The following is a 27883-nucleotide window of genomic DNA, read 5'->3' as shown; positions in this document are numbered from 1 at the left end:
GGGTCTACAAACTGCTAATAAGAGGTAGTGTTGATCTACTAGACATATACATGTCAATACATGTTTAATTTTTCTTTGTGTGCATCCCTAATAAATAAGCGGCTACATGATAATTGGGGGGGACTTGAAAATTTTTAATCAGATAGACGGGGGAACTTGAAAATTTTTGAGGGTGTTGATGGGGCGGATCTGAAAAAAATAAGATTTCAATCGCGATTCCTCCAGCCCCCTCCCAACTGTTATTTGTGAACGCAGCCTTAATACCAAACATGTAGTTGAAGGTACCGTCAAATTTTCTTATCTTTTTTGACAGTGTTCATCTGATCATTGTAAAGATTTGCATAATATCTTATCACCAATTCTGTAGCCAAAGTATTCATATTGTAAAGGCATAGCTTTCCCTGGAAATATTTGAAACAGGTGCCCAGACAATTCTTCCGAAGACGCTATTAGTATTGTAAAACTGCATGTTAATTGTTTGGCAGTTGGAACTTAGCAATTCTTCGTGATGACTGTCCTTCTGATGTGTGCGTGGATGTGAAGTTTTGGAGAGTTGTTTATGAAAAATGCATTAAGTTGAGTCCAGTATCTCGATGAAGATTTTCTGTCTTGGAAACTAGACCAAACTAGACTAGGCCGTATTTCACGGTTCAAATCCTGACTCCACGAAATTTGATATTTGCGTCACTATATCGTCACTTCCTTTTCTGATCACTGCTATTTGATGTACAAATGAAGAGCATCGCAAGTCGTCCGGTGATCACGTGTTAACCGGGTGACTGTCGGGAATAACACTAACAAACGGAAACTTGCAAGGGGCCTTGATCGAAGACAAATGCTTTATACTTTCAACGCAGTGTCGTTCGCGTGGAAGCACCATCAACGATGGTGGAGCCATTGGATTCTCGTGCATCACTTCCAGGACACTCGTCTGACTTTGGAGCAGTTACAAAACGCAAGCTCTTCTCTATGATCTGCCTGACAACAATACCCGTCGCGGCGCTTGTGACCTACACTTTGGCAAATCTGATAACGGGAATGAATAGCGAGAAAGATCAGTCATCGTTGACCAAACGTATCCATGAGAGTATTGTCGATGCAGGTGAGCTAGTCCATCGACTGCAGATTGAACGAGGCACGACGGCACTATACATCAGTTCTAAAGGCGCTGATGAAGTACTGTTATCACTGCAAGAACATTATGAGAAAACCGACAGCGCCATAAATTCAATCACGAACTGGAACGAAATGTTGGTCACATTCAGTGACGGACACACAGAAGCCTTCATTTCAAAAGAAGCTTTTCGAGATCGTCTCAATGTCTATCGAGATAGTGTTGATCCGAACAAGACACATCCTCGCGAAGAGATCTACTTTTACACCGCCTTCATAGATCACATTATACATTGGCTTAATAGAGATTTCGGTAGCTACGAGGAAGGCCAACTCTGGCGTTCGCTAGTCAGCTATGAAATGATTATCCTTGCCAAGGAACACGCGGGTGTGGAGAGAGCACTTGGAGGTGTCTATTTCGCATCTGGGGGATTCTCTGAGTACAGAGACTTTGTTTGGTTTCTAAGGCAAAGCATACTGGCCCAAGAATTTCTGGAGAGAGCAACTGCCTATTCGTCCACCATTGATACTTTGTACAACAAGATGTTAAGGGACAGATGTAAGTTGTTTGAAGTACTTGATGATATGCGATATAGAATCAGATACAACAATATAACGGAAGAGCCTTCAGTTGAAATGGGAACATGGTGGTTTTTAAACATGACTGACTACATAGACATTTTACTCACCATTCAGTTGCAAGTAGCTGATGACATTCTCGTGATATTGGAAAGTGAAGGTGCGCGACTCGATAGGTATGTTGTCCTTTCTTCATGTCTGCTTGTTGTATTTCTACTACTGTGCGTTATCATAGTGCGTGCAGTCAGCGTACAAACATTGAAGATTCACCGTTACGAGGTGGACTTGATGTGTAAAACGGAAGAGCTGGAAAAGGAAAAAGAAAAAACGAACACGTTGTTGTATCGGATGTTACCAGTATCTGTTGCTGAACAATTGAAAACCACTGGCAGAGTGCCGGCCGAGGCTTTTGATGATGTTACAATATTCTTCTCAGACATCGTTGATTTTACGAGAATCTGCGCAGGGAGTAAGCCGATGCAGGTAATGTATGTAGCTACATAAAGCTGTACATGTGTGTGTGTGTGTGTGTGTGTGTGTGTGTGTGTGTGTGTGTGTGTGTGTGTATGTATGTATGTATGTATGTATGTATGTATGTATGTATGTATGTGTGTGTGTGTATGTGTGTGTGTGTGTATGTATGTATGTATGTATGTATGTATGTAAACATGATGGCTCGCCTGCATGCATGTTCGTTCATATATGCGTGTTTGATTTCATGCATTGAGGTCGTTATGCATTAGCCCAAATAAAAAACCATATATGAACTGTAAATGCTCACGTGTTTCATTATATATTGCAGTTATGTGTAAATTTGAACCTTTGCCACATGTTTGCAACTTCACTGAAAGTATTATGATCAACATAATGAACAATATTCACCACAGATTAACTCTATAGGTCATTAAGTATTCAAATACGCAATTAGCTGAAATAGAAATAATTAATTTCTTTGACTGCTGTCATTGTATCACCTCTTTATATAGCAAGTGTAATTGCCTCTTGTCAAGTCCTTCAAACTATATATTCCAAACTTTGAAAGCTCATTAGATATGCAAACTATAAATTAGCTGACATGAAAACTTAAGTGCGAAATGACTTCCAATATTGGTATAACCTGGTATAATCATCAATGTACATAGCATGTTATGCCAACTTTGATCAAATAAATCCAAGTATATATCCCTAATTAGGAAAGTTCATTAAATACACAAATTAGGAATTGGCTGAAGCAAAAATGCTAAATGCCTTTCAATAATGTTAGCCTACATAATGGTATCTTTAATGTACATAGCAAGTTTCATCAACTTTGGTCATGTAAATTCAAACATATATTCCTAATTTCAAAAATTCATTAAATATGCAAATTAGGAGCTGGATGAAGTAAAAATGCTTAATGACTTTCAATAACGTCGTATCATAGTATCTTTAATGTACATAGCAAGTTTCGTCAACTTTGGTCTAGTCAATACAGATAAATATCCCTGATTGTGAAAGTTCATTAAATATGCAAATAAGGAATTGGCTAAAATTCATATGCTTAATGACTTCAATAATGTTCTTTCATAGTATCTATGGCGCGTAATCAAGGCCAATATTCTAACTCCCCATTTTCAACTATACAACTCGACATTCAACATTCAAACTCCCCATTTTCAACTATACAACTCGACATTTTCAACTTTCGAACTCCCAATTTTCAACTTTCGAACTCCACACATTCAACTTTCGAACTCCACATTTTCAACTATGGAACTAGAACTCAACATTTTGGATTCGTATCCCCATTTTCAACTATCGAAGTCATAGGTCCCCCTAGACCACTAGCCAGCGAACACAAGCCAAAATTAGCATACATATAGTCAAATACGACTTTAAAAATCGTCGGTGTCATTTTACATGAAACTACTTATCACTTTGTTAGGGAGTCCCAAACATATGGTGACCTCGCAGTTAATTTTGGACGACACCGGGTTCGTTAGTGACCACGTCAGTGGTAGTTTGTCTAGGCTGCTACTTGACCTTGACCAGCCTGACAGACGGGGAGATGTGTCACGTAGGTGTGAGAGTCTTGTTAGACTTTTGTCACAGTTAAGTGGCATTGGTATGTGTAGTGAGCGTATTGTCCAGCTGGTGCAAGCCGCTCAACGTGAAATACATGATGTTGAACATAGTGGTCACGGTGTAATAAAGGGAAAGTGGCTTCACACATCAGCCATCTCGCCTTGTATGTGCTTGGTGTGTTTAGTGTTAACTCTGCATTGCACTGGGCTGTGTGTTTTACGGCCTCCCACTACATGTGGTGGGAGGCCGTATAACGCCGGTAACACACAGCCCTGCGTACGATGCTGTGTGTTCCGCTACAGCTAATCGCCACGCTCACCAGGCGATTAGCTGTAGCGGAACAGGCGATTAGCTGTAGCGGAACACACAGCATCGTACGCAGGGCTAAGCCCTGCCATGCAGAGCTAGTTTAGTGTTTGAGTTGTGTTTTGGCTGTAATAGTGTGGAAATTAACAAGCGAGTTGTTAATTTTAAAATAAGCCATGGCGAGCCACGCATGCATGCTCTTGATTAGACGACTAGCCCTGCGTACGATGCTGTGTGTTCCGCTACAGCTAATCGCCCCGCTCACCAGGCGATTAGCTGTAGCGGAACACACAGCATCGTACGCAGGGCTATTAGACGACATGATAGCGACCGAATTAGGCCTAAGGGATGGACCATTAGACCTTGGGAGGGGGGGGGTGGTCACAATGAAATTGTGAAAATTTTTTTTTTACTATTGTAAATTTCTGAAATTTTTTTTTTCCAATTGAGATTAGCTGTGCAATTTTTTTTTCAGAGTAAATTTTCAGATTTATAATTTTTTTTTTTAGTTCGTCGCTGTCTGAAGATAAAGAGGGCAAAGATGTGGTGCCAAGCACCACAAGCGGCCACGCAAGCGGTCACGGGGGGGGGGGAGGTCAGGAGAGGGGTGTCCCCCTGCTGCTGTTGGAGCTTTTGAAAAATAGAGATTAAAATGGTGTTATTTGGTGGCACTTGGGGAGTATTTTTGCGGGGGGGAGGTCAGGAGGGGGTGTCCCCCTCCTGCCGTTGGAGCTTTTGAAAAATAGAGATTAAAATGGTGTTATTTGGTGGCACTTGGGAGTATTTTTGCGGGGATGGTCAGGAGAGGGGTGTCCCCCTCCTACTGTTGGAGCTTTTGAAAATAGAGATTAAAATGGTGTTATTTGGTGGCACTTGGGGAGTATTTTTGCAGGGGGTGGTCAGGAGGGGGTGTCCCCCTCCTGCCGTTGGAGCTTTTGAAAAATAGAGATTAAAATGGTGTTATTCGGTGGCACTTGGGGATATTTTTGCGGGGATGGTCAGGAGAGGGGTGTCCCCCTCCTACTGTTGGAGCTTTTGAAAAATAGAGATTAAAATGGTGTTATTTGGTGGCACTTGGGGAGTATTTTTGCAGGGGGTGGTCAGGAGGGGGTGTCCCCCTCCTGCCGTTGGAGCTTTTGAAAAATAGAGATTAAAATGGTGTTATTTGGTGGCACTTTGGGAGCATTTTTTTCGGATTACACATCTTCCTCTGAAACATGGTCTCCTTGCTCCTCAGTAGCTTCCTAAAGTTTTGAAAATTGACTATTTTGGTTTCCTGGCTTCCCTTTCTACTGCGTGGTGAAATGCCTACATTCACCCCACCAAACATCATGCATATCTCATGATTTACAATTGATTTTGACAAGCTGAAAAGCTAAAATAAGCTAATAATATAGTTAAGTTTGCATATTTGTGTTTTTAGAGCAATTGATGCCCTTTTTTGATCAAAACATCTATTTCTCTGTAGCAGCATGTCCAAATTGATTGGATGTGTATAGATGTGTTGAAATTTCAATATTTGTCTTTTTAGGGCAATTTATGCCATTCATGGTCAAAAAATCTGTATTCTCTGAAAGGGCTAGTCCAATTTCTTTGAAATTTGCTACACAAAAACGATCATTCATGCAGATTTATTCAGTATTTGCTATCGAGAAACTTTCAAAGTTCAACCCCTTTTGTGTGTTTTTGTGTTGGGATTTGTTGGATAGATGGCATTCTACGTAGTGTATTGTTGAATGTTAAAACATGTGTTGCTGTTGTTTTTTGAGGCTGTTTTTTTGAGAAAAAAGAATTGAAAATGCCTTTTTAAAAGCAAAATAATACATAATGACTTGATATGTTGTTTTATCATTATTGACGTGTTTCTACTTGTTCACCCATTCTTGCATTCATCATTGCAATAAAATGCTGTGAAAAAAATGAAACTGATGTGGCCTGCATCTGTTTACCTTGATCTTAAAAGGCAAATACAACTTTCTGTCTTGACAACCATACCATAGTTTCAAGTGTTTTACCTAGTGTACCTGCTTGGTTTGTACGCAGGAAACAAGTAGAAAACAGGTTCTATAATTTCATAATTTTCAAGTGATCAGAATACAAAAGTCCTGAAAAGATAAGATAATCACAACTTCCGGTATAAGGGATACAGTCACTCTAAATGTATAAATTAAAATTAAAAATGTGCCGGGAGGATGTACTAAAAAATACAGAAAGTTGCTTTTTATGGGTAAAATCTAAAAAAATTCAAAATTTTAAAGACTTTTGCAGATTTTTTTTTTACGCCTTTGTCTTCTTATTTATTTTTTTTTTATTTTGCAAACTAGTTTGAAGATTTTTTTTTTCCTAACTTTCTGCTCTGAAAATTTTTTTTTTCTGTTTTTGACCACCCCCCCTCCCAAGATCTAATGGTCCGTCCCTAAGTGATGGCGGAGGTCGGCGGTAAATCTTGATAGCATCACAAGTGTTTCGGTCCATATTTTTGGACCCTCTAGAACATCACATAGGAATAACTCTAAAACTCCGAAACGTCATGTGACGTATCTATGACGCGTTCTGACGTAGTATAGCCCAGAAGGAAAAACGTGGGTAACTACAATGAAGCAAGTTAGGGATGCCTAGGGAGAATGCGAATCCTAAATGTTGAGTTCGAGAGTTGAAAATGTGGAGTTCGAAAGTTGAAAATGGGGAATAGCAATCCCAAATGTTGAGTTCGATAGTTGAATGTTGAATGTCGCTTTGTATAGTTGAAAATGGGGAGTTTGAATGTTGAATGTCGAGTTGTATAGTTGAAAATGGGGAGTTTGAATGTTGAATGTCGAGTTGTATAGTTGAAAATGGGGAGTTAGAATGTTGAATGTCGCTTTGTATAGTTGAAAATGGGGAGTTTGAATGTTGAATGTCGCTTTGTATAGTTGAAAATGGGGAGTTTGAATGTTGAATGTCGCTTTGTATAGTTGAAAATGGGGAGTTTGAATGTTGAATGTCGAGTTGTATAGTTGAAAATTGGGAGTTAGAATATTGGCCTTGATTACGCGCCATATAGTATCTTTAATGTACATAGCCAGTTTCGTCAACTTTGGTCTCGTCAATTCAGATAAATACCCCTATTAGGAAAGTTCATTAAATATGCAAATTAGGAATTGGCTGAAGTAAAAATGCTTAATGACATTTAATAATGTTCTATCATAGTATCTTTAATGTACATAGCAAGTTTCATCAATTTTGGTTATGTAAATTCAAATATATATCCTTAATTTCGAAAGGCCGTTAAATATGCAAATTACGATTTGGATGAAGTAAAAATGCTTAATGACTTTCAATAATGTTAAATCATAGTGTCTTCAATATGCATACCAAGTTTCCTCAATTTTGATCAAGTAAATTCAGATATATACCCCTAATTAGGAAATTTCATTAAATATGCAAATTAGTAATTATCTTTCACGTCACCCCTTAATAACTTTCACAGCTGATTTATCTTGATGTGATCAACATTTGTAGCAAATCTCATCAAATTGTGTGCAGTCGTTCTCAATGTATATCCCGTTTTTCTAAAATCATTAATTATGCAAATGAGCAAAAAGTAAGCAAGCCACATCCACTAAAAACTAATCAGTTCTTGCCATTTGCAAACTGAATCTATGTACCAGATTTGATTCTGATCTGATGAGCCGTTTTTGAGATATTGAGCACACAGACAGACAGACAGACAGACAGACAGACAGACAGACAGACAGACAGACAGACGGACAGACAGACAGACAGACAGACAGACAGACATTGCTGCGACTTATGCTCACGTGAGCAAAAAAATATGTGTTCCTCTTAACGCGACCTACCCTATTCAAAACCCTCCGACCCTAAACGATTTCTCTCGTTTTCAAAAATCACTCATGGTTTTGCCGAATTTTGTTGTATTTTATGGGTCAAACTGAAATAAATATAAAGAATCACAAAAAGTTCCCGACCAATCGACCTACACTATTTTCTGAGGGCATGCTAACGGAAACGTACATTTTTTCTACGCCTTGGCAATGCATTAATAAAAGCTGTACTTTAAACAATTTTTTTTACTTTTCAAATTATAGCAGTGTAAAATGACGAAAAAAGTTTTATAAAGTGGTTTCATCATCAAATCAATTACTGTTTTTTCTATCTTAATACTACCTTGGTATTGCCAGATACGTTTATTAGATAATGATTAGCTGGGCTTGAAAACACAACACAAACAAAATTTAAGATAAAATCAATATATGAAGTTTTACACAGAGTCAAATCGTTGATAGTAGTCCTTGATTTAAAGAAAGCGTTTGACACTATTTTAACTCCATTCTGCTAGACTAGACTACAATGGAGTCGGGGATTCCTGTTTAAAGGGACAAAGTCGCTCTTTTTTGTGATATCAAGAAACATGGAATACTTACAGATAGTCAAAGTACAAGATCACGACGGCACATATAAAGTATCAAAATTCGTCCCTTTGACGAATGCAAACAAATTAATCTCGTTTGTAGCGTCAAGGCAAAATGAATTTTCCTTTTCAGACTGACTTTTCTATAAATAACAAAGAAACATTACCACAATATGAGAGAAAGCTGATATCCTTATCTGTATGAAAGACACCGCCATTTAAGATTACAAAAACTCGGTTAAGGTCCAAAAACTTTATGTAACGATACATGCATAGTGAGAACTGTAGACTTGAATTTTGAACTAAAGTTTTTGCACAGACCGTAAATTAACGATCTTCTTTGGTTGCAAGCAGAATTAAGGTTGTGCAAAGTTGACCAGTATTTCAGCATGTTTCAAGAAATCAAAACAATACTAAATTCTTTTTGTATCCAAGATTACAATAAATAGATAATTATTTTCAAATGTAGACGTTAAACCTGATGTTTCTCTCAAAATCGACTCTCTTTATTGTAGAATATGAAAAAGGCAACCAATGGTTGATAATTGTATCTGTGTAATTCAGTATTTTCATTGTGCTCTAGGTGTAGGTCCATTTTATGGGTATTATTGGTTAACTTGATCAAGGGAATTCCCAGAAATAGAATTGAGGTCATTAATAATTTTACAAACTCCTCTCAAGTTCTCACATGTTTTCCCATTGGTCTATGTCACATGAAAGAAAATATCTCTTTGTATGTGAAGATTGTGCATGATTCTTTGATTCTTTACGATGACGGGACGATAATTGAACGATGTCCGAAGTCATCAGAAGGTTCATGTAGGCGATTGTCAAATAATCATATCTGTGGCAAACTTTTGAGAAATGTTAGTAGGCCAGGAAACGAAATAATTGTAAGAAACAACTAATCTCGAAACATTAATCCCTTGTATCCTCTTTGTCTGGAATCTTTACACAAGACGATAGATTGCCAGAGAGACGGGTTCGAAGGACTTTTCACTTGAAACATCGAGTGTCTCTGTATTTTTTGAAAGATGTCCACGCCGCCTGACCCAGCAATTCCAGAGTATGGTAAACATTGATTTGACCGATGTCCTCAGCATTTTGTCGAACAAAACATCGACGAGCTTACCTGTTACATTTGCTATTAGATATCAAATAGGTTCGAATTCCAAAGTCTTGTATGCCGGCTAGTTTGGTAGGCCACATAGGTGACCTTGCAGTGTGTTTATACCTGCAAAATTGCGGTGTTACGTCATCTTGACAATATATTAGCATCATGGACTAGAGCCGATTCAACCGTTTATTTAGAATTACAAGGGTCCTAAAGTTGACATTACAGAATCTAGAGTAGCGATTCGGAATTTAGTTAAGGATTGCAGTGTAATCTGATTGCACCTACTGTACGTTGAATTTTCTTGAAGACAACATACGACAACATCCTTGTTTCGCACACTTCTCATCATACAAAAGTATGGAGAAGATTAAGCTGCTATCTCAGCAGATCTAGCCAAATCAATTGCTCCTTTTGGGGTCTGAATAGTCACTGAATAGTTTTAAAGCTGAAAGCGTCAAATCTCAATTAATCTCAGCCGGTAAAGCCGGTAGTATTGTCACGTCGTAATGTCACTCTTCCCTAGTCTAAAATAGAATCGGCAGAGACAGCAATAAAATATAGAAATAAAGAGATGATGTCCATTTTGAGATTCAAATATCGCTAAATTTAAGGTAATTGGTTCCCATACCAAAATTTACACGACGACCCCCTCTTTTATTATTGATTTGAACAAAGATTGAAAGTTACCTTGAGGAACGTATGTGAAAAGTTTAAGTCTTTCCAATTGGAGTCTTGCACTACCCATGAAGCGTACCCGGAGCATTGGCCTTCTGGACGCTGTCTTTCCATGACTATGGTTGGTTTTATATTATACTACCATTGGTGTGATCGTGAGTAACCTGTTGCTTAACGCGCCTGGACGAAAACAACAACAATGAGTTCGCGCGGAGCTTTTAAATAGTGAAATCTGTGACATCGATTCCTTGCCCTGCCCACAGAACTATATACGACATCTTTAAACGAGATTTGAACTATAGTTACAAGAGGATATCGCAGGTACCTGCAGAACAACTTACAGAGCAAAATATAGAACGTGTCGTTCGATACATCGACATGGTTACAAGCCTTGATCCACTGCAAGTACACTTTTCGACGAAGCCGGGAGAAAGCGAACGAATATTCTTCCAACTCACGTCATTTCGAAGAGAGTCGCTTGCCGCGTACTTAGTGAGAGGAATCTTCTACGACCTCTAATTTTACCTGCTTGTATTCCGCGTTCGGAAGAGTTTCTGAGCAACGATACAAATCATTGACATCGAGTTCATTGTTGGATAACTTTATAGTGTCTTCTTCATCATTCCGATACTGAATTTGAAATTCAGCCGTTTTCAAACTTGAGATATTTTCCTTAATCAGGCACACAAGTTAAAAATACGTTTTAATGCCGTCACCATAAATGTGACGTATTTTCGTCCCGCAGTACTTCACTTGAAATTGGTACATGTCGCTTGGTCAGTGCACAGAGTGCGCGCGTGTACAGTCCGGGTCAGCTCCAAAATTGGAGACGCTATACCATAATATTTTCCCCTCTCATTAGCCAATCAGCGGCCAGCGCGCCATCAGTAAAAATTGTATTTCCTGGCAACCTCCACATGCGTCCTTCGTTACGTACGCCATACTGTGTCGAACTCCCGCGCCGTATTCTGCCATAATGTCGAACAGTTGTGTGGCTACTCTGTCAAAACACAATTTCAAAATCGCGTACCAGTTTTATTCTGGCTAAGACAACCAAACCACATATATCGCTGTGATTCCTAGACTCTGGCTTGAAGTCCTGCGAAATATAAATCGTGTACCTACACAGATCGTTCAGAATACCCCATTTGTATCGGAGATGGCAGCGATACAAATTCTACCGTATGGGGAACAGTTGTGTGGCCACTCTGTCAACACATTTTCAAAATCGCGTACCATTTTTAGTCTGCGTTTGACAACTACAAAACAGGTATCGTTTTAAAGCTCTGACATTGCTCTTCTTTCTTGCAAAATGTTATACGCGTACCTACACAAATAACCTTTATAACAGTATTTCTAATAGAGATGACGAACATCCACAAAATGATTCTCGGTACTTGAGCGAAATCGATAAACTGGGGGTAGAAATGAATCGTCAATATTTCGAATATTTGTTCACTAATCGGACTCCTTGTTCGACATGACCTTCTGCAGAACACGTGGATTATGTTGACTGTCGAAATTCGTCGAAATTCACAAGACAGGGGCTTAATAAGCGGCCCAAAACTGCCGATCACACTTGGTGGGTAATTTGTGACCCAGCGTGACCTGTACTTTATTAATGATGTAATCTGGTCGATGATTGGCTGAATGCCGGAATACATTATCATAATGATCTCCAATTTTGGAGCTGACCCGGACTGGTGTACGTTTGTGAAACATTACAGGTCAATATTCGCGCTTGGAGTGATTGCAGTTGATACCATTTTATAAAGGGAATCATTCTATGTGGACATTTTTGAGGAAGGCTAGCACCGATGAAAAATCCGCATGTGAAAATGAAATTAGTTAAAATATATATTATTCTAAACAAATGACACGTGAGACAAATGAGAGTGTAGTTGTACCGTTCACATTTTATTTCACCAACCCACAGACCGTTACCAACCCCTTGGGCCTAAATGAATGACCCCTTGAGCTTATCTCGTAGACTCCCCATGACGACGTTCACTTCCTCCATAAAACGACGGCTTCACGGGGGGGATGTGATAACAGACATGTAAGAATACAACAACATCACCAGCGGTATACCTAAATGAATTGGAAGTTTGGTGTGTGTAAACTTATCGCGACAGGAATAAAGGGTCACGTGACGAGTATGGCTTACTGCTATGAATGTTTAGTACATTCCCGGTTGTGCAATACTCAATGACCGTTTCTACCTGCCGAATTGTACTGTGGGTAACCGTAGACGCCATTGTATATCAATTTTCATAAACGTTCCCGTTAATCAAATCTTTTCCATGAATTTGCCAGAGAACCTTACGGAAATGTCGGATGATAATCAATACTATATATAGTAGTTATTACCGGTTCTATGCGAAAGACTAATTGCATGACTGAGGCATTTATGTCTTTTCCTTTGTACTACTGGTCTGTCGATAAGAAATCCATTCTATGCATGCGATAATCATGGGAATATTTTACACCCAACTAATTAAAAAGATGTGCTGCACTATTCTAAGTTGTTTTATCTTCGACAAAATGAAGGAGTAATTAGCTTTTCTTCAATCTTTATTAATCCCTACACTGCAGGGTGGATACCAGGGACACAAAATCGCATGGTTGAAATCAACCATCAAGGTAAAGATTACTCAATGAATAGTCATGCAATTTATTATTATAGAAATAGCTTATTATCTATGGTGATCTAAGATTTGGACAAATTTTGTCATTTCGGTGTGATGGTGAAAATTCGATTTTTATCGTACGACTGGCTTGATTTTATAATTTTTTTGTCGATTTTCTATATCATTGCTTGAGCAGGGGTGCCATGTTCTTTAATTTTAATCGTGCGAGTTATCGATAAAACGCGTATACCTTCCATGTCAAGCTCAGTTACAGACAGGTTGATATGAATTTCACACATTCAGGAGGAATACACCTTGAACAATCCTAGATACAGTGTTTACCGAGATCTTATGTAGCCCATCATTACATCAATCATTCATTTTAGGTATTTCGCAGAAGAATGTCCAGGTACACAGAACAGTCCGTGATCCGTTCCTGGTACATGGCATACCAGTATTTCATAAGTTTGGTCAGACTGTAGGGAGCAGTATTAATATGCATTAGTGAGCTATTCCGTCATATCAATTACGACAAAATTGATTGCGTGACCACTTGTTTAAAGGTGACCATGAGTGTACGGGATTGTCAACTGTTGGATCTCGGCATCTGTTACTAGGTCTGTGAATCTGTATGGAAGATAGAATGTTTTTAGGCGATGACGAAGAGCAACAGTTGCGACGGAAATGCATATTGATCACGAGAACACGTATTTTTTAAATTTTAATTGTAAGCAATTAAACAAATGAAACAAACCTCAAAATTTATCAAACACGTCTAGCTGGAACTTTACGAGTTTGTACATATGTCTGTAATCAGCATACGGCTAACCATGTCAGACAACCTTTCTGATAGTAGCAAATATCTTGTTTTTTGTAATTTCGTTGGATCAGAGTATCCGCCATATCTCAAAGTCTACTGAATTTCGAAATTTAACCCTTGGTAGCCTTCGTTTTATCAAGGTGGTGTCTAAATTCACCACAGTAGAATAAAATTTGAACTTAGCCACTCGATCAGTTTTAAAACCAAGAGAATGAAACAGTATCCAAACGTATTGAAAAGGCTGGTATTCCGTAAACAGTAGAAATTCACCAGAACGTTTTCAACATCAGCAACCTAACCGTGGGCGTTGAATCGTTCGCTGTCGTCTTTACATTCTCAGAAATTTTCAGACGTTATGAAATGTATCAGGTATTGATACAAGCATGAAATTCAGACTCTACCAGTTGTATTGTAATACACGGACCCTGAAATCTTTAACAAAGTTAAGATATATTTAATGACTGACATTAAAATGAAAGGCCTATTATTTTGTTCTGCAGACAGCGTGTCTTTCATGAAATTATTTTGATATCTCTCCATTGTAACACCGAATCAAGGTCACATGATGTATACAGTGATTCGATTTTCCAAGCTTGTTTCCTCTCTTTACTTTAATGCTTTGTGTAATCTTACTCTTGGCCTTGACGACAACTCTCGTGCAATATGCATGATGCCCATTCTTCTCAATTCCCTATTACGCGTGACCTTCATGTATCATAGAAGTGCAGTGCATAAAATATGCATTAATCACGTAGGCGGTCCAGAAACTGACTGGAGATGTATGAAATGTGGAAAATGAGTTCAAATAAGCCAAACATCCAGTTGAGATTGTTGACAATCGCGATCGATTCAGCAACCGTATATACTCAATTATGATCGCCTTACATCGAAGAATCGGCGTTTCTATTCAGTAGAATGCACGCACTACATTTCACTTCATTTCCTATACTTCATATACGTAGATCTACAAAATTGTAGATGGGAAATACTAAAAGTGTAATTTTAATCAGCTACATGCGATATTTGGATCTAGCCAAGACTTAGGGGTTATCCTACACGAAGTTTGGGCGATACCGCGTCGTATTGAGTGATGTGTCCGTATTTTGACGAGTTGCGCAGCAACGAGTCAAAATACGGACACATCACGAGAATACGACGCGGTATCGCCCTAACTTCGTGTAATAACCCCTTTATCATACATGCATGCTTTGGTTATGACTGTTTTCCTACGGACGTTCCGAAATTAGCGACGAAATCAACTTGAAATCGACCTTGCTTCCTCCAGGCTGTACTTATAAAAAGTTGGTTGCTAAGGAGTGATGACAACCGTATCACTTCTTGATATTATTCCGCTATTGGCCCATTCCACTTCAAAGGAGGGTTTATGGAGCACTTTTAAAGCCAACAATTTAGATATTACGATGTCGACACAGGTTTTCACAATTTGAAGAAGATTTATTTTTAGTTTCAAATGACGATGGATGTAAAACATAGGCGGGAGTTTATAAAATGGGTGTGTTTTCGTGTTTTGATACATACCCTCATCCCTGCGTGAAAGTTGTGAGGCCCCAAAAATCGGGTCAAAATACTCGCGCCACGCTCAAACTCTATCGAGTATGAACAGCTGAGAGCACAGAGAGCGAGCACTCTGCGACATCTATGAATTGAATGCACATACAGTGGATATAATACCCATACCAGTCAGTTTATCTCGAAGAATTATACATGTTCCCAGACGTCAAATTTGCCGAATTTACCATCTCAGTAAGCGGATGAATGAAAACATGAAGTGAGTACACTGTAAGCTGTATATGTCGCAACTCGTTCGTGATTTTGTTGCTGTACGAATAAAACATTTCAAAGGTATTTCCGTCGTCTGCTCGTATATTTTCGTTCCTGGCTTGCCTAAATAGAACTAAGCTTCCTTTAACAACCCAAGCGAAAGTTTGACTTTCTCTAGATGGTACATTGTATGTGAAACCCGCACCGCATCGGTGCCACCAGACACGTGACGATCATGACCTGTGCACTGACAGGTACAAATCGGAAATATCATGTGCACCTTCAACCTTGTCTGTCGCGAGTATTTTCAGTGCGGTTGGATTTTCGTGGCTCATTTACGACTGTAAACGATGTAATTCACCGCCCAGATACTTGAAGCTCATCAACAGGAAACTTGTCGTAAAGCGATTCTATCATGATGCTCTGTCAACCGATATCATTGCGTGTAATCATACATCCATGGTGTAATCTTCAGCAGCGTAGACGACACGAAAACACTGCACCGTGCACCGCCACGGGACCGGCCGTGAATTGACAGGTGTCGGCAAATTATACAAATTTTCAATACGTTTGTTTGTATGTTTTTGGTACAACTGTACTTGTGCCTAAGTGCAATGCCCATGAAGTGACTGCAAACAACAGAATTTTGACCATAATCATAATGACGTTTCGGATTGTCATTTGTCTTATTCGCTCAGCTGTTTTGTATGTACATATACCAACGGAGGTCATGCATACAGCGAAGGTCACGCGTACGCGTCGTATAAGTAGTTCGGTTACAGTGAAAATATAATTCGTATTTTCACTAGTTAAAATATGGGCTCATATCAGTACCGTCTGAACAATAGAAGAATGGCAATACAGGCACAGCATGTATGATAATGAATATTATATGCTTACTTTGATCATCGTTATGGAATTTTCACATGTATTCCTCATCTGTTCAGGAGTTCTCTCTCAAGTAGTAAATTTCGCACAGAAGTAGTAAATTTCGCACAGCAGAGAGCATGAAAGCTGTGCTCTTCCTGAGTTTTTGAAATAAAAGGATATACCAGTTCTGTGTTCAGATTCTACTCATTCGAATACATTGACTGACAATGCCAATGAATACGAGGCTGTCTACAACCATTGTCATTCGTAAAAAAACAGTGACTACAAAGTGTGAAACAAGGCACCGAAAGTTTGACCCAATGTTTGATGGACTAAATGACTAGTTGTCGGTCGTGAAATGTGTGTGGGCTTTTAAGAGAATGCTGAGCATCCTCATTTTCTTCATATGTGTTTAATTTTACTGTCGTAATCAGCTTTATCATCGAAATTTTAAAACCTACGTTGGCAGCATATATTGAAAGTGTGAATGCTGAAGCTGTGCACTGGTGGAATCGTCCTACACCATGGAATGATATTACTAAATGTCACGGTAGCCGCCATCGCTTTCCAAACCCACTCTGTGCGGCCCTTCCATGAAAGGGGCCGTGCATCGCTGTATGAGCAGGTTGTTTAGACGTAAGGAAGGTCGATTGCCGTCGCTTTTGTGGCTGATTACGTAAGTTGTCCACGCAAATAGTCACCATCAAGATATGCCAGTATAACTTGAGTAGCAACACATTATACTAGAGGCAAGATTATAAAGTATTAAAAAGTAAAAATAAATTGAGACAACTGTGGTATGTTTTGCGCAACCGTGGCCCGTGTATAGGGCACCCATACTCAACCATGTCCCAAAAACACTTCTTTTATTAGAAAGATGTTAATATTTAAACTTCAAACTAACAAAGTGTGCTTAATATGCTATCCTATATATATCTTACTGTGTTTTAGATCCATCAGGAAGTAAATAAACTGCATTAACCATTGTAAGTTTGTGTGCCCCCAAATTCATAAGGTATAGCCTTATAAGCTATGTCTCATAGGTAAACACTACCCAAAATTTGACTTAATGGCTGTTGATACACTTCGAGTAAATATATAGTCCGATAGATGTATCGTCCTGAATAGACCCTACTTTGACACAGATTCATCATGGAATAAATATAATCTGTGTCAACTATCGTATGCCATCCATGAGTCATAGGTTAAGCCATGTCTCACACATAAACACTCCCCAAAACTTTATTTGAAGGCTATTGAAATTGAAACTTTGCAGCAATATAGTGCAATAAATATAATAAATCGTAAATATATTTTTTCTTTACTTAGGATTGATCATGGATAAAAATCAATTTTGTGTCAAGTATAGGCATCTTTTCCGTCATGAGCCCCAATCACAGACAAATAGAAGAAACAGTTTCTATTTGTCTGTGCCCCAATGTAGAAGGTACAGGCTATGCCGTGTCTCATACGTAAACACTTCTCAAACTGTAAGTAGAAAGCTGTAACAGTTGAAACTTAAACTAAGCATTGTGCACTAAATGTATTATCCTAAATAGAGCTTACTTTAATACAGATCCATAATGCATTAGCCTAATGAGATTTTTAAAACTATTTTGCTACAGATTCACTTAGGCTTTAGTAGTGTCCGAGTATCATGTTTTGCGTTTATGTATGGCTTCATATGTAAAGTACATGCTATACCATGTCACGTATAGCTTGCAAGGATGCCACAGCAAGGCAAGAACCTGCCATTGCCACTTGGCTGGTAAAAGCTGTTGTAAGAAATGTCACAAGCCTGTATAGAATTGCCACGACAACGTGTTTATCAGACAGAAAGCACATGTACTTGTATTCGCACCACAGTGAGAATGAAAACAATGAGAATCACTTAATTTCCAGGAATGTTCTTGTATACTGAAACAAGTATTTGTGACATGGTGCATAATTTAGAAAATCAAGTGACCCCTCCCCTATGTGCTGTTTGAAAAAAGCAAGACCCCCCCTGCAGTTTTCCAAAGTCAAATGCTCCTTCCTTGACTTTGCCGCCCCCCCGGACACGTTACCTGAACACTCCCTTACTTTGGCTTTGCAAGACCCACTGCAGTTTTCCAAAGTCAAATGCTCCTTCTCTTGATTTTGCCGCCCCCCCCGGACACGTTACCTGAACGCTCCCTTACTTTGGCAGTAATCTTATGTATTTTACCAGTACAAATCCGCCATACTGAAAATATGGTCGACTGCATGAGACTTTTAAGACTCGCCAAGATGGCAAAAATCGTATTTAAGGTGTTGAGAATTCTGAAAAAACTTAGGCCATAACACGCGAAATGCTATTTTATAGTGCAAATGTAACGCATGATTTTCCAGCAAGTTTCCAGGCCAAATGTGGCCGTGCATGTAAAGATATTCATGATAATGTACGCCAAACCGAAGCTATTGTAACCTACGTTCACATAACTGTGAGGATTTCAGTTTTCAGTTGCAAAGAACGGAGTCCTATTTATGCCGGAAACATGATTCCCTTGAGCTGTAATTGTCGAGTAGATACTGACGATATCCTTCGATGGAGTAGGTTTCCCAATATCTGGTAACTGTAATCATGACGCGTTGCCTTGACTTACCATCCTCGAGGCGATGAATGTAGATCTAGGTGAAAGTGAACGCTTTTAAATGTATATTTAAATACCATCCTCCGGTAATATTCGCACTAAAATGAAAAACAACATCGTTGGAAGTACGAAATATAAAAAAAAACTAGAGAGTAACGAATAAGAATAATGACACATTTGGAAAACCTTAGTACCATTATCCAAACTGCACCTTTGACAGTAAAGTTTCCTGACGACACAAAACTGTTTACTTATTTGGATTACAATATTTTATAAATTATTTTTATCTCGACTTTGCGCCTATGTTCACGCATATTGAGGCCGATGTCTTGTGTAAATGTCTGTAAACTTTGAATAAAATAATTGCGTTTGAAAACCTTTTCCCATTCCGATCCCTGTTCCACTTTCTGGCGCACACGAAATACACAAGATATTGCTGGTCTGATCACTAGGGTATTTGCTTCGCCAGGGTCCGTAGCGTATTCAAGATTCAAGATTCAAGACAACTTTATTATCTCTGTACAGAGAAATTAAAACGTGGTTATAAAAATACATAAAAGTAATTACAAGACTGATAAATTTAACACATGACAAGTTTAAAAGTTCTCATTTTGTATTGTTTAAAATGTTAATTGCACTGTGTATAAAACTGTTTTTTGTTCTCTTTGTTTTCGACTTTCGTACACGAAACCGGCGACCAGATGGAAGTAATTCAAAAAATCCAGATAAAATGTGACGCTTGTCATCTATTATTGTGTTGGCTTTCTTTCTGATCCTACAGGTGTATAATTCATTTAGGCTTGTTTGCTTTTCACCGACGACTTTACTACACACATGAACAACTCTGCCTAAAACATTTTTACAATTCACACTTCAACCCCGAACCAACATAAAAATGAAAAAAGTTAGGACAGATTCTACAAAGCTGCGATAGAAATTTCTTAAAGTATCCAGACTTACACCAAGTGAGCGCAGTTTCTGTAAACAATATACTCGTGACTGACATTTATTATTTATTGAGTCAACGTGTGCTTTAAAATTAAGTTTATCGCCATGCTCCTTTGACAGTAAAGTTTCCTGACGACACAAAACTGTACACATGAGCGTATAGAAATTTGTAAGATAAGACGGGTGTGATAAAAATGCAATTGTTATTCTCAATACAAAATGTGCAGGAAAGCTTTTCCTCATGTCCAGTTACTTCACTTCCGATTGAATGCGGAGATGAAGCCGATCAGCTTTCTTGCTTCGTTTTTTTCGGTATGTCTGTTAAAATTTTGTCATGTGAAGTCGTAAGCTTAAAATCTTCTATGAAAGTCATTTGTCTCGCAGCTGAGGTCATTCTAACTTTGGTTGAAGTTCTCTCTCTCTCTCTCTCTCTCTCTCTCTCTCTCCTCTCTCTCTCTCTCTCTCTCTCTCTCGGAAGAACCTTAATTAAATTTGTTTTACTGGGACAAATATAGTTATCGTGACGTCTGAACACAATCAATTACATGAATATTTCAGAACCTGTCAACATTCATGACCTTTAAATGCATATGTCTTAAGTTCAAAGTGGTTCCGTCGTCATCGTTTTTACGCGCTGGTCAGCATTCCGGTGACACACAGATGTTTGAAATACTTATATCAGTACCTTGTGTACTTTATAAAAAAGGAACTTCATCTGACACATTTGAAATCAAGATTATTTCAATCAATGGCGTTTCTGTCAAACATGCAGCCACAATCCAGCGATAACACCATTACATTGATGCAGATGGGAAATTGAAATGGCGCTTGAAAGATGAAATAAATCAAGCCTATTTTTGAAAACCCGTCGAAAGTCCGAAACGTAATATATAGTAATTGGCTATAAATTTAAGTGGATTTAATGCCACGGAAGATTTTTCATCTTTTTCTTTTTAATCGGTGGCAATCTGATAATTTGTGAAGGATTTCCTACATCAAGAACAATAAATGATATCATGCGAAAAGACGTAACCGCTTGATTAGCACACCTGATACTCATATTAAAAAATCATCCTAAACTCAGCTTCAAGAGAAGAACGCTTAATGACATTAAGCCTTCATGTTCACAGTATGGCATCGAAGCAAACGTGAATGTTGCAATCACTATATATTTAGCCAGCATTTGTCTTCTTTGTAATCCGGACAGGAAATATTGAGTAAAGACTTTTAGTTCCGTTTCTTGACACCATGATTTCATACTATCATTTCTCACAATCAATCATCCTTTGAATCCTCCATTGGCAATATAGCCGGGGGAGCGTTTCCAGTCCTGTGATTAGCCACTTCACGGTTCAAAATTCGAAAACGTGCTCGACTTGATACGCCCCCCAAAAAAACCCCGCTTACCCCATAAATAAGACAGTGCAGAGCAAAGAGGCAACTCTCGTCAATCGTAAAGTGAAAAGCAAGGTGATCCCAATTTCATTCCCACTCAGAGCTTAGAAACTGGCGTAATCAGTCCTGGTTTCACATACCGATGTCAAATCTTCGATTTATCTCTGCAAAAAACGGTTTATCTTTACCGTTCACAGTTGATTGCGAACGTTATTCAGATTAATTCTATTTAAACCGTCCAAACCTTGTTCAAGTTAATGCACTTTCAACATGTAAGATTACACTACATTGCGATATATAGACATACACTAATGAACCAAATATGTGCATATTTAAATATATTTCATGAATGCTTTGTTAAGAAACTTTCCATTTAACCATACACATTTTCACATCCAATATTTGTTTAAATTCTTTACAGGTCGTTGAAATGTTGAACGTGTTGTATGAATGCTTTGATTCAAAGATAGAAAAACATGACGTATATAAAGTTGAGACCATAGGAGATTCGTACATGATGGTATCCGGTAAGCTAGCACCTACTATTTATTTGTTCCATTATTACATACAGTATAATCACAGAAATAGTTACATAGCCAGATTTTTTTTATTGACAATGTGTTACATAAGTAGGGAAGTAAACTTCAAGCATAACAAAAAATTGAGCAAAATATGGCGATGAATGATGATTTTAAAAATATATTGACATATTGGGATAGGTTAGCACGCACGGTGCCAGATCGGCACTTGTAATCCCAAGTACAAACTGCAAGCGTTACGAAACAGTAAGTTCGGATCTTTCTGTGTTTGCAATAAACGTGATGTCGCTCACTATTTTAACTTCGGTGTATCTTTACTCGCTGCTTGCTTAAAATAGGATGATAGAAATTTTAATGTATGCATCTCCAGTGTCCTTTTTTCGTACTTTTTTACATTTTCATTTAATTACATGCGTTAAGGCTTACATAGAAGACACTCGATTCTACATTTATGCTAATAAATCGGAAAAAGTACTTGAAGACATGATTACCAAAACCTTCACATTTTGTTTAACAATTTCGCTATGAATTTTCGATTCTCATTCTATACATTAATTCTCGTTTGAAAAGAGAAAATAGACAGAAATTCTCAACAGTAGAAAATCCTTGCTTTGGCAAAGTAACCATGATTTGTAATTGAAAACATTGCAATTACTAAGACATCGTTGATACAGTTGTAATATCCAACAAACAAGTTAGTCAGTTATAACATTTTCATCAGTATAAATTAAATCGCTAACTCTCTGCCAGAAATGTGTAAGTCACAAGCAATCCCAATTTTTAACGTTTCTGCGTTTCTTCTATGCCACAAAACCTTCACAAATTACTGACTTGTTCCATTCATAAATTTTTTCATGATTTGGCAGAATGGTATGTAAAAATTTATACATAAAGACAGAAAGTCGTCGTTCTCTTGTTAAATTGATAGTTCTTGAAATCCAAATTTTCTTGCAATTAACATTCAAACTGAAGTTTCTATTCCACGTTTGTATGGCCCAAGGCTGAACAATTTTTTTGTTTATTAATAATAATGTTAAATCGATTTTGTTAGTCAACAGATTGGAGAAAGTTGATCGCTATCTTCTGACAGTCTAAACTCGGTCAATTTTTATGTAGAGTGAATGTTGGCCAAATTGCTGAAATGTGCTTTCCAATGGATCGGAATTGCGCGGATCTCTCCGGAGTCAATCCGATGTCGACGGAATAGACCTTTTCCCGGTTATCCCACAATGCATTGCAGTGACTTTATCAAACATCGTATATAAGCTCAAAACAGCTAAAACATGCTGATTTGTGTTGTACAACGGATTGTTATAGAAGAATGACACAAATTTGCAATGCCAAATAATGCCCCGTGTATAATCTAACCATCAGCAACGAAAATATCGGTCAGGATGTACCCTGCCATAGAGTTCTATGATTAACGTACCCTGCGTGTAGCCTACGGTTAAAAAGTTCTATGCGTAACGTACGCTTTGTATACCCTGGTGCGCACTGCATCATGGAACCGGTAAAAGAACTATAAGGTTTTACCACAGTTACCTGGACTCTAAAATTTCGCTCTGTGCCTACGCGCCCCCGTAGAGGTGTGTATTTACGCTTAAGAAGAACGATCAAGTCTAGGGCTTTCACTGGTATAGAAGGGTTCCTGTAATATTTCAAGTCATCTTCTTAGATGCGAAGTCCTTTTTCAAGTTTAGGAGATCGCTTTCACCGTGCGCCCATTTTTCTCCAGAGTAGTTTGAGATATTGATTTCTTTGAGATGAAAGGTTTTTAGTTCCTAATTGCTTCGATATGTACTTCTATGTTATTGCGTTTTCATAAAACCTCGAATAAGGACGAACTTGAGTTGACAAAATTTTTTTTGTAAAGTTTGGTATCTAGCAAACGATCTAGTGTCCTCCAGATCGTTTTAAACAGGGCCTATGTTAAATCGACTATCGCATGGTGTTCCGTTGCTGTGCAATGTAAATATAACATGACGATTCTGTTGATTTCTTGTCATATATATTGTCATTCTTTCACTTTTTCATACACCAGGACTTCCTAATCGTAATGGGTGTCGTCACTCCTCTGAAATTGCAAATATGGCACTAGAAATACGCGATGCATTAACCGAGTTTGATATTCCACAGTTTCCAGGACAACAGTTTAGGCTGCGCATCGGAATACATACAGGTATTTGCATTGATTGATTGATTTTTTGTTAAAAAGTGTTCGACATCCAAAATTAAACCTATGCATTCCAATGCATCAAGGCGAAATCATACTGGATACATTATAAACATTGCCTCATGGTTCATTTACGGCGTCCAAAAGTTTTGTTTAGACGTATTTCATAGTTTGCATGTGCCATGACTTCCAACATGTAACTACCGGAGTCAAGTCAAGATATTCTCAAAATACTGTCTGTAATGAGATTTGACATTTGACATAATTTACACCGGGATTTTTAGATCACCGAACATTTTACGAATACTCTGTGTTCTCTGACCAAATTTGATAACCAGTATTGTCAAAAGGCTGCCGGGTACTCAGTATGTTTATGAATAAAAGTGCCGCATAATTTTGTAAAAAATTACTTTCACATCACTATGGTATGGCATAGAAATGCAAATTTGTATTACAGGACCATGTGTCGCGGGGGTTGTTGGGTTCAAAATGCCGAGATACTGTCTGTTCGGGGATACAGTCAACACAGCATCGAGGATGGAGTCGACGGGCAAGCGTGAGTGTTCATCGATACAGTTAAGTTAAATTGGAGGACGACCGACATAAATGTATTCAATTTGAATAACATCACCCTTGAAGTAATTTAATGGTCGTGCCAAATGCCTTTCAGTAATTAAGAAAACTTTAAATGCGCAGGCACTTTCATTGAATCACTCCTTCAATAGTTTAAAAACCACGATTTCAAATTGATAATCATGAAATTCAAAAGATTTAGAGAAAATGGAAAACGTTTTTTACAAGCGGATATAGGCCTACTTGGAGATTTTTATAACTTTATACATCCGTTAAAAACCTTTCGTATTTTTCTCTTGACTTCAGCTTCGATGATTCAAATAAGTGACGCCACATACAGAGCTTTATTAGATTTTCACCAGTTCAGCTTGAAACGGAGAGGCAAAGTAGAAGTTAAGGTAAAGTTTCTGCTACACTACCATACTACTTAAGGTAGAACGCACCTCAGGGACAGACATTCTGACTCTCAAACTTTTACAATTCTTTTCTAATCTACTACTTGTGGGGGTTCATTTTAAAGCGCTTGGTGTAAGAAAACTTTTCATTATCCTAGTTTTTTTCGGGAATCGAAAATCTCATTTTTCTCCATAGAGTTAACACAGGGATGGAAGCCATTTTGAATTTCAAATACCAATAAATCTTGGGTAATTTGTATCTCCAGTACCAAATATACACGGTGACACGATTTTTATTCTTGATTTTGAAGGAGAATGATTGAAATATTCCTAGATAAGAGGAATGTTTGAGCACAAATTTAAATCTTTCAATTTCGAGGCGCATACTAGTAACCACAGACTGAAGTAACCACAAGACTTTGGTTGTATTGTTGGTTTACCAGTAAATTAAAATAAATTAAAGGAAGAAAAACTTCAAACTTACTCGAAAAGACTGACAGCTATCATTCATCTTTCTTTTATTTATATGTGACATTCATGACAGATGTTGTTTTCGGCAATTTGTTTATCACGTTTGTTTGTGTAAATAACACGTAAATGCATGGCTGTAACAGTGTCCAGCTGTAGAACCGTTGGTATGTATTTACTTACTTGGGCGTAAGATAAAACTTAGATGTTTCGACATAAATATAAAGAATTCTCTTTTGCTTGTTATTTCAGGGTAAGGGAACTATGGTTACATACTGGCTGAATCACAAAAGATCGAAGACTAAAGGAATCAAAGGTCGTGACGCGCAGGACACTGGATCTATGCCAGAATCTCGAACTCCTTTTCCGCTTTTACATGTACCGAGCGAAGTAGACTTATTATCCTCCTGTGATGTACAGATTTAGTCTTTGCGTTTTCAATGTACAGAATGTGATAATCTGAGGATGGAACATATGTATTTTCTAAATTATCAATTACATATATATGAACACGGTAATTTTTTTGAATGTGAAATGACGATAGCACATGTGTGTCCACCACTCTCTGAATACATCATCACCCTTTCTGATTCAGAGAGAGTGGTGGACACACATGGGTGCTTGCTCCTCATAGCAAAGGCGGGATATACTTTATTTCTTATGTTGGATTGTATTAGAAACATTTTAAAGTATCATTTATTGCCTATATTTGTAAACAAATAACCAAACATCGTTTTTTATTAACAAATATGAACACAAATACAACTCTTTTATTGGTTCTTCATTATACATGGAAATAATTACACGTAACAAATAAACTCATAAACAACTAACAAATCAACACATAAACAAACAAACAAACAAACAAACAAACAAACAAACAGACAGACAGACAGACAGACAGACAGACAAACAAACAAACAAACAATAAGCCTGAGTCCCCTGTGCACTGAGTAGTCCAATGTAGTGCATAGGGGTGAATGTTTTCAACTGTGACATTGTATGTTCTGTTTCCTATGTATATTACCAATTTTTGAAAATGGTGGGAAATCAAAATGACCGTTATTAGGCCTACTTGTCAAATGTTTTACAAAGGAATGATTTCCTAATGCAGTAAAGCCCATATCCCTACATAGGGTAGAATTCAGACAAAACCAGGAGAGAATAAGAAGATATTTTGAAGTCAACAAATTTCAAGAGTTACAGCTGGTGGAGCTTTAAAGTGTAATGGATTATTTCAAAGCATCTTTGAACGATTAATTAGTTCTCGTCTTGACGGTTAAAGTTGCTGTGTCTCTCTCAATTCCAGTATATCACACACCATTCGTGTCGCTAATTACTCAGTTTATACAGTGGAGATAGGATCATGGGAATTTTGTATGTGACAATAGCACTCGGGGTAGTACATTTTGTATCTTGGTGGGTTTCAATCGTAATTCTTTCGTATCGTCTTTTTACGCTCTTAAAATCGTGCCTCATGCAGTGCCTACACTGACGAAGTAGTCAGACGCAAATCTAGTAACCTGTGATTTCTTTGAATGCGTGATAGAAGTATAACAATGGCAACTTTGGAAGCACAGCGTTCAGATATATATTGCTTGAAGCCAAAATGTTTGTTGTGTCACTAACGAGCACCTTGACGTAGTCTGTATTTTAGCTAGCAAACCTACATCGTCACGACTAGCAGAACTCCAGGTCGACATCTGCTGCGACTTACCACAGTCCATTGTGTGCAACTAGGCGTCATCGAATTAAACCATATTTAAATCAGTTGTGTAAATAAGACCTCTTTTCTTATGTATTTGTAAATTTTATGAAGAAGTGATTGTTGGAACCTGATTTTTAATGTGCCATTCATTACTCGTCAGTTCTAAATATATCCTATAACATCCCGCGTACCAAGCATCCAATATTCTCTGTCTATTTTATTTTTTTGCCGAAAAGCCAAAAGAATTATATCCGTGGACAAAATGTTAGTGAATTTATTGTATTATTGACGGATCATTATTTTGTGTGTCATAAGTAAACATGGCCAAATATTAGACCATGAATGAAGGATAAACACAACCTAAAAGGTGGTCTATTTTACCACTGACTAAACCACTAATACGCCAGCCATTTTATTATTTGACAATAAATTAAAAAATAAAAAATAAATAAATAAGCTGTGACTTCTGTACCCATTAATAAATTCAATATTATGTTTCAAACAGAATAAACATGAAAACACCTAGCCCAAAGGACTCATGCTCTCGAGATCTGTAACAACATATAAATAATTGTGGTAATATGACTCATAACTATCGATGCAAAATGACCCGACCTGATGGCTCTTGTCATTAACGTCAAGATAACTAGGTCTGTATCAAGGTATGACACTCAAATAAAGTAACAAAGAATGAGACATCTGCTC

General features: G+C 37.9%; 1 protein-coding gene across 1 annotated transcript; it reads left to right on the top strand.

Moving 5' to 3' along the window:
• The first annotated feature begins 836 nt into the window (after positions 1-836).
• Positions 837-27851, top strand: LOC139147161 (uncharacterized). The gene is made up of 6 exons (XM_070718073.1): positions 837-2175; positions 21744-21849; positions 23903-24040; positions 24492-24590; positions 24914-25005; positions 25723-27851. Exons 1-6 carry the CDS (start codon positions 886-888, stop codon positions 25894-25896), a joined length of 1899 nt encoding a protein of 632 aa, XP_070574174.1. The 5' UTR covers positions 837-885; the 3' UTR covers positions 25897-27851.
• The last annotated feature ends 32 nt before the right edge of the window (positions 27852-27883 follow it).

This window comes from Ptychodera flava, chromosome 13 (genome assembly GCF_041260155.1).
Source record: "Ptychodera flava strain L36383 chromosome 13, AS_Pfla_20210202, whole genome shotgun sequence".
NCBI classification, from domain to species: domain Eukaryota; kingdom Metazoa; phylum Hemichordata; class Enteropneusta; family Ptychoderidae; genus Ptychodera; species Ptychodera flava.
The sequence above is the reverse complement of the archived record's forward strand: the minus strand, read 5'-3'. Positions and strand labels throughout refer to the sequence as shown.

Bases quoted from the DNA above. Each gene is read 5' to 3' on its own strand.
- LOC139147161 (XM_070718073.1), top strand. From the start codon at position 886: ATGGTGGAGCCATTGGATTCTCGTGCATCACTTCCAGGACACTCGTCT. The intron at 21,850-23,902 runs GTAAGCTAGCAC...TTCATACACCAG, and splicing joins TTCGTACATGATGGTATCCG to GACTTCCTAATCGTAATGGG. The intron at 24,591-24,913 runs GTGAGTGTTCAT...TCTTGACTTCAG, and splicing joins GATGGAGTCGACGGGCAAGC to CTTCGATGATTCAAATAAGT.